The 11,406-nt window shown below is 42.6% G+C and overlaps 1 protein-coding gene across 7 annotated transcripts in view; it reads right to left on the reverse strand.

Annotated features, from left to right (window-relative positions):
- The window catches only part of DAZAP1 (DAZ associated protein 1), a 41,680-nt gene continuing 30,274 nt past the window's right edge, over positions 1 to 11,406 (reverse strand). For 3 of the 7 annotated variants that reach the window (XM_069101993.1, XM_069101991.1, XM_069101997.1), the window contains 4 exons: positions 10,162 to 10,191; positions 9,042 to 9,182; positions 5,887 to 6,063; positions 1 to 1,042 (listed from right to left, as the gene is read on the reverse strand). In XM_069101993.1, the coding sequence (XP_068958094.1) occupies positions 867 to 1,042; positions 5,887 to 6,063; positions 9,042 to 9,182; positions 10,162 to 10,191 (524 nt within the window). In that variant the 3' untranslated portion in view covers positions 1 to 866. Of the gene's footprint in view, positions 1,043 to 3,487; positions 3,578 to 5,886; positions 6,064 to 9,041; positions 9,183 to 10,161; positions 10,192 to 11,406 lie in introns of all 7 variants that reach the window. The other 4 variants (XM_069101994.1, XM_069101992.1, XM_069101996.1 and 1 more) reach the window with 3 other exon arrangements.

Below are 11,406 nucleotides of genomic sequence, written 5' to 3' on the forward strand. Positions count from 1 at the left end.
TTGTGTTTCTAATCCAAATGTACTTTTCTTTATTCAAACCAGGGGTAATCACTGGTTAGTGCAAAATGCACCAGAACTTTCCGCCTGAGGAATATCTATGTCTCACCAAGGCCTCCATGACCCCCCAATGAAATCCACAAACTGGATTTAAAAGTTTTGAAGCACAGATCTCAATGCCTGTGCCATTCCTAAGTGACCCTGTGCGCATCAACACACCTGCAATGCTACCACAGTTAGTCAGGTGGCAAAAGCAAAACCACAACCAAACTCAGTAGATTTCTTCTTTGAACTCCCAGAGTTTCTGGACCAACTGCCCCAACCCCCAAAGCCAGGAGTAAGGGCTTGAAAACTGACCCTCACTTCCACCAGTACTAACGGAAACCCTGTATTAAATTAAAAAATAAGCCAGCATACATAGTAGAAAATTTCTCTTAAAAATTTCACAATCTGTAAATGTATATTTTTTCTTTAAACATAAAAGTTTACAATATACGGTAAAACAAAAGGCTCAGGAAGAATCATTTTTAAAAAAAGAAAAAAAAAGAAAGAAAAAGAAACCTGAAGTTCTGAATTAAAGCTGAAGACTTTTTTTAAAACCCTGTAGTTTGAACCAGTGACGTTTTGTTTTATTTGTGCTGATGGGCTAGAGAAAGGAATATATTTAAAAACTGCAGTCCAAACACCCACAGCTTTGCCTTCAAAAGCCATTCGCCCCCTCCCCACCTCCCCACCCTCCCCCCAAATGGTTTATTAAGTTGTTCTCCATCAAGTATGTGATTGTCACAAGTTCACAAGTTTGGAATTCCCGGTTTCAGCTGGTACCAGATATCCCATTGTGGACAGAATTCCCTGATTTCTAGCCCAGGCTAGCGTCTATAAGGGTGAAATCCTTGCACGTTATGGTTCTGTCCTCGTCCAAAACCACTTCCTCCTGCAGGTGGGCCACCTGATCCGGGCACCGAGGGTCCTCCGTAGGAGGGGGGTTGCTGGCTGGGATCTGAGAAACCCTGTCCAAAGCCACTCAAGTCCTGTCCGTAACCTGCTGAGAAGGGAAAGAGAGATTACCGTGAGCTTTGGTCAAAAAACTGACCTGAATTCAAGACAGGGACATTGACAAGACTACGGTCGTAGCAATGATATTCCCCATCCCACCCCCTCCCCCACCAAATGGGTCATTCTGGGGGAAATAATTTGACTGACTACCTTTCAAATATAATTCTTAATCATCAAACTAGACAGGTGACTTGAGTGGGAGATGGAAACACTTATTTTTTTAGATGGCACTACTAAGAGGTCAAATTCAAATCACTGGCTTATGTTGCTAAAGGCCTAAGAGGTAAGGTGAGCTGATGTCAAGGCAGCTACCCACTAGAAGCTGAAATTGTCACAAGCCCCTCATCCCTTTAGCTATTCATACCAGCAGAAAGGACAAAACAGACATCAAGACTTACCTCCCCCTTTATCCCACTTGTTCTTAGTGCTGACCCCCTCCCACTGACACCAGGGCCAAGTTCTTGGAGGCAGAAGGGGTGAAGGCTTCGCATATGTTGCGTCACCTTGTCCCTTGGGTTAAACAGGGCCTGTGGTTTCAGTTTCCACAGCCAACCAGGCACCCAGTGTTAATGTTCAATCCTCTGGATAAGAGGAAACTGTTCTATGCCTCCTTTAGAAGGAGACAAGGCAAACAGAAAAGATCTGGTTGGGGATCTATTTTCTCATCCCTTTTATCAGCTTCAATAACCACATCCAATTCCAGCCAAGTCACCAAAGCAATGGGAATGTGGGAAGTATGGGAGAGTCAACACACTTCCACATGCAAATCACTGGCAGGGAGATAAGCAAAAGGAATAATCCTCGATGTCTGTCTTTAAAACCATCCCCCGGTAATGCCTGAGACGTTGCTCAAAGTGGATCGTGGATAGATTTGCTCAAGCACAGAAAGGAAAATTCACTTCAGAGAACTTGATGTAACCAAGAGACCTGCTCCAAGCCCAATTCTTCCTCCCGCTCCTTCAAAAAGGTCATGTGGAGTGGTTTCTACTGACAAGGAATGAGGTCCAACAGGTGTCTAAAAAGCAGGATGAAGAGATGAGTGGCTAAGAGATGAAGAGATGAGTGGCAGTGTAGTAATGTGGGAAGAGGACTGAACTAGGAGTCAGGTTCCAGTCCTGGCTTCCCCATGGTGTGACCTTGGGCACATCACAACCTCTCTCAGCCTGTTTTCTCATCTGTAAAATGGGGAAAATAATACTTGCAGTACCTACTTCACAAGGGTATTGTGAGGATCAAATAAGCACTCTGTAACCACAAAGTGCTATAACCATAAATGTAACACATAAAATGCTATAGAAACAGTTTTTTTTTTCACTTTGGATAGAAGAGTTTTAATTGTTCTCTGATGGCATGCCAATGTTGGATCTTTAAACAAAACTTATTGGAATTAAGTTATCTAACTGGTCTATTATTTCCTGTGATTGAGAGAAATAAAAATGCTAACTGACCACAGGACTCATTTGTTTTGTTTTTTAAAATCCAGACATCACCAAGAACTCTAAACAATCACAACTTGGTGCCATGACACTATTTTTGGATGTGCAAGGTTAATATTGATTTCCAATGTGAGAACACTTCTTGGCATATAGCAACAATATTGTGGCTTCCTAGTTTTGCTAGGCTGCTAAGATCTTCCTATTTCTAATGACATTGGTCAATGCATTTGTTACAAGCTGTTTAGGGACTTGACCCCCTTGAGCTATTTAATTCAGCCATATTAATGCAAAGGTCAGTCATCCAAATGTACTTCAAATCACCATTGTGGTTGATAGTGAAATTCAAGTTTAAAAAAAGAGGGAGAGAAAGAAGGAACATTTCTCTCACTAGCAGTGCATCTTGGAAGTAGAGAGCAGCTCTGGGCCTGTGGACTGCATGCCCTGATCAGAGCTTACAACTAGTCTAAATAGAGTCTTACCCAATTCCTTCCCTGTAAGCTCTCTCACTCATAGGTAGTGATCAATTTCTGTGCTCCAGACCCTTAGGGGGCAACTTCCTACTTCAGAAAACTACCCATGTCCAAAGCAATCAAGTCCAATGGGGCTACAGTAGAGAGGAATAATAAATCAGTTGCTCATGGTAAACTTAGTTCAGTCGGCAGAGGTCCGACAAAAACTAGTAGCGCAATGACTTGGTTTAATGAAGAATGGGATCGGGGTTATTGGACATTCAAGCTCTTTGTGCTTTAAGGTGGTAGTAGTTTTGTTGTGCATTGCTTCGAAACAAAACAAAACAAAAAACAAACCAGCTGGGGCCAGCTGATAATTGTAGCCAGTAAAGATCCTCAAACCAGCAAAAGCAAACATTTCAGAGCTGTACCGCTAATTTCCACCCCCACCCAAAATGAAAACAAAGGTAGAAGAGACCCTGTTAAGAAACATTCATTTCCCAAGTGCAGATACAGTAAGAGCATTGGTTATAAATAGGCTCCACCTACCTAGGATATATCACTGCTCAGCCTGACCATAAGAGTGTAAACAAAGTATTGGCCCGAAGCCTGAAGGGTCTTGAGAATAGGTACCCAGCCCTAGTAAGAAATGAGGAGACCAGGGTGACTAACCCCAAGACAGCCTTGTACAGATAGTAACTTTTTTAGGGTGGGGGAGACAAATATACCAGGGCTTACTGTTACTCTACACCCGAAGATTTACATATTTTTCACCCGTCGTAAACACAGCGCAGTGCTTTAAGGTGTCGTAAATAACGTCTACACAAATGCAAAATAATGATATAGTTCAATGCCTTTAAAATATAGCAATGCTTTTTCCCCCTAGGCATTTTGCTTAACTATGAACTAAACAAAATACATGCAGTGTTGGTAAGCTGCCTTTGGGACAGTAATCCAGTGAATGAGACTACAAAGGGCATGCATGGGATAGAAGGGGTGCTTCTATTGCCTAGACATTGTCATCTTTAAAGACTATGAAAAACCAGCTCTAACAATAAAAGGAAGAAAAACTTTCAGCTTTGGAAATATGATGCTAAGGTGAATACTAGGGACCCTATGGTATCCAGCAGAGTTTTTCACAGAAACAGTTTGCTGCCAGACGTGGAACTTCAGGCCCCACCCTTGCTAACTGTTCCCTGAGATTGGACAAAAAGCATTTCATCCCTATTTCCCAAGAAAGGCCTGACAGAACTAGAAAAACAGGTTCTACGGAGACACCTTCTTACAATATTGTATCAATACCACCTCTCTGAATAAATGGAGAACTAGGCCTAACTTAAGGTCTAAGTAGGATTTGTCTGCTGCAAGAGCAGAGGAGGCTAATTTACTTTCCAGACAGGAAACAGAGAGGGAGGCCAGTTTCTAGGGGCAAGAAAATCTGCTGACAGATTAAAAGATGGGCACTATGGCACTGGAAAGTGCTTGCTGAATGGCAGACAGGGAAACCTGGGTTCTGGTCCTGGCTCTGCTACTCCCTTTGCCATGGACCTGGGCAAGTCACCGAAGCTTTCTCCATCTCGACAGCCTCAACCATAAAAGGACACTGCACCAGGTACCCCTCGAAGGCCCCTCTTCTAGACTGCCAATTCTTTCATACACTGTCACCCTGCCCCCCCAACTTTGGTAATTCTCAGCCATCAACATGAATCTTACTTTCAGTGAAATCCTGACGCTCAGATTCACTGTCTACACCACAGGAATCACTAACAAGTGCTGGCTCCACTCTATGCACACAGAAATGGTGCCCCCTTACCCCTGGGGGACTTCCGGGAAAGATGTTGATGATGTTGTCACTCTCTCCAGAACAGCTCCTTAAGGTACTTCGGGTCAGCCCCAGTTACCAACTAGAGAAGCTACTTAGAGCAAGGTGGCAAGGGTTACCCTGACTCCATCCAATCCCTGGGTCATTCTGCCCCCTATTCCCCCTCCCCCCCACCCTGCAGCTGAGGCCAGCATCTGACACTTCAAAACAAAGGCAGCAGGCAGAGCCCTGGAAGTCAAGTTCATCACGCAATGCTGCTCGGCTGGGATCGGTAGAGCAACTGAAGCCCTGGAGCATGAAATCTCACCCTCTACACCACCTTCCTGGGGCTTTCAGCGTCACATGATGAAATTTCACCTCGACCCTGCTAACTCTCCTTGACCACTCACAGCCTCAGAGTTCCACAAACTGACAGTACCCTGAAGGATTTGTTGTGGAATTGACTGCTTTTCCATTGCAAGTGCCCTTGTATTCTTGCCCTTATGAGAATGAGCAAAAAAAGTAAAATATGCTGAAAGTTTTGCTATAACCTTGGGTCATTCTGAATTCTTCTCCCTCAGTTCCCACTCCATCATTTTTCCTAGCAAGCAGCCTGAAGCTCCCAACCTCCTACTAACACTAAGAAGCTCCTTTTAGGCTTTCCTTACTTCCCCCACCTCCCATTTCCAATGCACCTTTAAGGTGAGGCACCCAGAACTGGTCTGGGCTGAGGCTACCTTGGGTCAACTCATCGAGAGAAAACATCTGACTGCCAAGGACAATGTTCTGCTAATTTCTAAACCAGCTTAAATACAGTTGGGAAGTCAGAACGAAAGGGAAGAAGATCCAACACTAGTCAGTGTACACATTCCTGTCCTTCACCACCATGAGCACCCCTACTGACTTTCTGGCTAGTTGGGGCGCCAGAAAACTTAGCATTAGCTCAGAAAACAAGTACAGGAAGAATGCTGTGTATGAGAACCCTGAAAGGCTGTAGTTAGGCTTTTGAAGAGGTTTAAAAATCATGATGAGCTTACACTTGGCTTATGTGGACCAGTCTGGAAACCCCAACATGTGCACCCAACACATTAACACTACAGGAAAAGCATGAGATTGGGGGGCAGAAGCGCAATTTCTAATGACTTACCATACTGACTATAAGGGAAATCGGGCTGGGCCGCTGGGGGTTTGCTCATGTCCTGAGCTGCCTGAGATGGTGGTGGTGGGAAAGCTAGTGGCGCTGCCCCAGGAGTGGCAGGTGGAGGAGGCACTCCCGGAGGGGCAAATTGATCAGGTGGAGGTGGTGGAGGCCCATAGCCAAAACCTGCAAAGAAAAAGCAGAAGAAAAGAAAAGAGAAGATATAAAACTGACAAGGAACAAAATACAAGTAGTTTTGCTTTCTTAGATTGTAAAAAATGATCTTGTGAAGCAGTGACAGAATGGAAAGAACCTAAGACTTAGACCCAGGAAATCTGGGTTCCAGTCTTGGCTCTATCATGTCTCCTCTCTAGCCCTCAGTTGCCTTACCTGTAAAATGGGGGCGATGATAACATTTGAATTACATACCTCTCAGGGTTGTCAGGAAAGCCCTTTGTAAACAGTAAAGTGCTACTATCATCTTGGTTAGATTTCCATATGCAAAACATGTTTGCTCTTAGGCCTACTAGAGGTTAAAGGAAAAGCCCATTAGTCTGCAACTGCCTTTAAAAAGAGCCAGATGCTGCTGGGATTTACAGGGTGTGCCTCAGAGAAGGCAAGAACAACTTATGACAAGTGACTGACCCCTGGGGTAGGGCTCAAGAACACCCAATCGGTCGTGATGGAGTGATGGCAAACTGATCCTTCTCTTCAAAATACAGACACACGAGGGGTGGCCAGGTGGCTCAGGGAGTAAGAGCACAGGCTGCAGTGTTGGGATGACCTGGATCAAATCCGGGCTTAGATACTCAGCACCACACCCAGAAATAACTGGCCGTGTAACTTTGAGCAAGTTACTTAACCCCGATTGTTTTAAAATAAAAAAAAAAAATACAGACACACATTACAACCCTTCCTCCCCCAAATGACCAGCCCAGATTGTTTCCCAAGTCCAACCCTTTAGTTCTGTAAGAGTTTACATCTCCCAACCTGAAATTCAAGGTGTCTAAATGGACTAGACATACTGGTTTTCTCTGAACAGGCCAGATTAAATCACTCTTGATTGAAACACAACCCTTAATTATACCATGAAAAATGATCACAAGATTCGCTCATTCTTTCTAGACCTCTTGTTTTATCTACCTACAAATACCTTTTCTGTTCCTACTTATATATATATATAACTCGAAAGACTACTACAAAGCTTCAAGGATTTGTGATTCCCTAGTAAGGATGTTCACTGCACTGACACAGACTGAAACCCCTCTCTGCCTCACTGAATAGCCGTCAAGGGCTGCTCACCTAGACTGCTCCTCAGACTTTAGACAGCATCTGCCACCTGTCCTTGAGATGAAGCCCTACCAGGTAAGTGGGCCCTGCTAGGGCCTGTGACTCCACTGACACAGCCCTTAAAAATAAGAACCACCACAAGGCCCTTTAGTGAAGCAAAACTCTCAAACTTTTATTAAGACTTGAAGTTATAGGGGGCGGCTAGGTGGCACAGTGAATAGAGCACCCGCCCTGAAGTCAGGAGGACCTGAGTTCAAATGCGACCTCAGACACTTGACACACTCACTAGCTGTGTGACTTTGGGCAAGTCACTTAACCCCAACTGCCCTCCAAAAAAAAAAAAAAGAAAAAGACTTGAAGTTATAGCAATTAGTAGAAGCAAAAAAGAGAGGGAGGGAGAAAGGGAGAGAGAAATACTCATTAAAGCAATTGTTTTAACTGAACTCACTTGGTGGTTTGATGTCAGTGTATAGGTAGAGAATATAATTTCTTCACTAAGTACTCTAGCAGATCAGGTTGCTTCTATCAGTCAATACCTGTACTATGATTTCTTAAAGATACATTTACAACCAAGTTCTAAGTTGAAAATTGAAACAATAAGGTAGAACTGTTTCATTTCAAGATAGACTGGTTTTAATCAGCACCTCATTATAAATTTTAGGCACTTAATTCATTGAACACGGATTCTATCAAAACACTATAGTCAAAAAAAAAAACAAAAACATAACACTATGGTCTAAGAATTAAGACAAGATCTGAAAACCGGGGTGGCGGGGGGAATCACAGATACAAATTCTATATGGTCCCATTGTTCTTATCCTAGTTCTAAGGGAGTGCTAAACGTCAACATATTAAAGAAATGTACTAGAAAAATCAAGACATTAAAGAAAATCTCTGCTTACAAGAGGACCTGAAACAAGAATTTCTACTGTCTACCCAAATAATGGGGGATTGGGGAGGGGGGTGGTAAGGCACATCTAAAACAAATCACAAAATGCTAAACTTCTGCTTTTCTTCACACTTAAAATGTCAATGCTCTGCAGAACTACTGATGGCTAGAGAGCAATCCTGGCGATACAGATCCTTACTACTCCATATGGCTTACTATAATAGCCTAAACAGCCTTCCTGCCTCTACTTTCCCTCAGTCCACCCTGTCTTTCATAGTGATTGAACCATCCTTTTTTATACAGAGATATGATCAGATCATTCCGCTTAGTGGATCTCCTCTTAAGAAAAGTTCTAATTTCTCCTTTTTTGTCTGGCATTCAAAGCCCTCCAGGATTCAATAACATCCTATTTTCCCCAGCTTTGTCTTCCTTCCAGGAACCCCTGGTTCCAGTAAAATTAGGCCACTCTCTGCCTCGAACAAGCATTCCTCTGAACTTTTACCACCATCCATGCCTGTGTTTATACTACTCCTCTTGTCTCAAATGCTCTCCCCTCCCTTCCCTTCTCCCTTTACTGCCTGTTGAAGTCCTACTCAGTTTTAAATAGCCATTTCCTCCAGGCTCTGGATCTTATTAAGCCTTTTCCTGATTCCCAGCCCCCTCCCCATCATTTGGTAATGACCTTCACTTTGAGATTCTACACAACACCTACTCTGTCCCTCTGATGCTTTTTTATGTTGCGTGTTATTATTATTGGTATTGGTGAATTACTCCTTATCTTAGACTGTAAGCTCTTTCAAGGACCATGTCTTATCTGGATTTCATTCCAGGTCCAAGCTCAGCACTGTGGACATAGAAGGTCCATCAAAGTTGGCTTGTTTAGGAATATTCTATAATAATAGAATAATAGAATAAATAGAATAAATAATCAGTTATTATGAAGACCTGAATGCAAATCTTTCCCCATCTGACCCCAAAGACTTACTGAACTGAGGAGGGGTACCGTACCCCTGTGGGAAGCCTTGGGGAGGGGGAAACCCTCCTGGAGGCGTGGATACGATATATGAGGTAAAAGGAGGAGGCGGAGGTGGAGCTCCCCTTCCTGCAGGAGGCGGCCCATAACCACCTAGAAAAGCAAAGAAATGGGTTAGTGAGGGGAAGAGGAGAGGAAAGAATGCATTCAACTATACCCATCCCCAACCTACATGGCCCCCAAATCCACCTTGTTTGACCTTTTCAGTCAAAGGGGACAGGATATTGGGCTCCTTAAGGTCTAGTCCTGGCTCTTATTAACAAGCATATGTGACCATAAAGAACTTTACCTGTCTGGGTTTGTCTCTTCACTCTCTTTCTGTAAAATGACCTCTTTTTCAGGACACCCAGCCAACTCAAAGGTCTTTCAGGACAGTAGGGTGAAAAGACTTACTAGGCTGACTGAGTCCAAAGACCTCAGCTCTAATCAAGGCTCTGCTACTAACTTTACACAAATCTTGTTGAGATGAGAACCTCAGTTTCCCAATCTGTACAAAGAGCTCAAAGGTCCCTTCCTCCCAAATAGAATATACTATAATTACAAGACTCCAAAGGAAACCTCCTTGGACCTCACCCTATAATAGACAGCAACATATTGGTATTTTATCCCCACTGTAAATTACATGAAGGTCTTCTTGGCTTGACTAGCTCCCACAATTACAATATCCATATTTCCTGACTTTCAAAGATCTCTTCTCAGACTTCACAACAAAGCACTCTTTTCTCATATAATACTGTGCATTATCATAACATAATAGTGTCTAATCATGCAAATGACATGAAGTTCTTATCTCCTCCAATGTCCTTTGGACATAGCAGATGTTTAGTAAATGCTTGCTGATAGATAGATCAACTGATTGTGAAATAAACATCTTTCCAGCTAATGTGCAATGCTATAATTCAGTTCTGACATAGTTTGAAGTCACAACTTTAAATGATATTTTGTCCTTTCTACTTCCTCTGCCAAGATAAACAGTCATTTCCCCATACCGACTCTCAAAACATATTTGGGAGCCTGAATTCCCCAGTAATTCTGTAACCCCTTTGTTTAAAAAAATTAAAGGGTTACTTACCAATAGCCTGCCCTGCTGGCACCCACATTCCTAAAACAGCGAAACAAACAAAAAAAGATTGATGCTCCCCTTTCATGAGATAAAAATCATTTAAGTAGAAAATCCTAGAAGGCACTTAAGTGTCATTCAGAAAATGAATCAAATTTAAATTCTATCTAATATCCAAAGTAAGCTTCCAAATTAAAAAAAAAAAGTTATGTGTCTAGGATTTGATTATAAGTACTTCAAATATGCCACTAATGAGACCAGATAGTTTTTCCTTTGTTCATCACTCAGGGATTTCAGGAGTATTAGGAAATAAGGAAGTTTTACTGTATTCTATAGAATTTAGGGTTTGTTTTTGAAAGCAGATCCTTCCCTTTCCCAGCATAAAGCTTCCAGTGTGGCTTGGACAACAGAGATGAGAATGAGAATTGAATTTTCTTCTCAGTTCTAGGTAAGAGATGGTTTGTGTGTCTACCTGGATCCAACAAGAATGCTCCCAGATAGCTAAAAGCAAGGACCAGATGTTTGTTAACTACAGATAAGATGGAGTCACCTTAGGTTTGGTAGGACAGAGAAAGTGCTACACAGACTCAAAGGACCCAGGTTCAAATTCTGGCTCTGCTAGTCCCTAGCTCGATTTGACCAAGATTAAGTCACCTGACCTTCCTAAGCATTAATTTCCCCAACTATAAAATGAGGTTAGTACCTGTACTCCTTTTCTCTCTGCCTTGTTATGAAGGTTGACTTTTGGAGCACTACAAAATATTATTTATATAATAAATTTAAGCCAATACTTATTCCAGAAATGCACTGAAAGCATGAATGTCATGTTCCTTTACTGTGTTTAACATGCTATAAAAACATCAAAGCCATAGCTGTGTCTGCAGAGTTAACAATGGAGGAGAAAAAGGGAATTAACTGGTCCCTTTGAGCATGATCTAGGACATCACAACATCTTAGAAGTGTTGTACCACCCCACCCCCACCCCTCAGTTTATCCTGCAGAAAAATGTGTCTCTTTTACCTGGCAGAACAACTGCAAACTTTAAGTCCATATCTTATAAAACATTAACTGTTAAGGAGAACTATTCAGAACAAAGATACTCTTCACCATGATGCCTGATGCACCCAGAGGTAGCCCAATTAGAACCAGATTCTAGAAATAAGGGTCACTGCCCCCAGCAATGTCCATCCTGCTAAATGACTTGAGCAGGAAGCCTTGTTAGATCAAGTGGGAAAAAAATAGGAAGGCAGCTGTGAC

Source organism: Petaurus breviceps, unplaced genomic scaffold, assembly GCF_028583685.1.
Source record: "Petaurus breviceps papuanus isolate PSGF00001 unplaced genomic scaffold, PetGlider_PUasm1.0 523, whole genome shotgun sequence".
Classification (NCBI taxonomy): domain Eukaryota; kingdom Metazoa; phylum Chordata; class Mammalia; order Diprotodontia; family Petauridae; genus Petaurus; species Petaurus breviceps.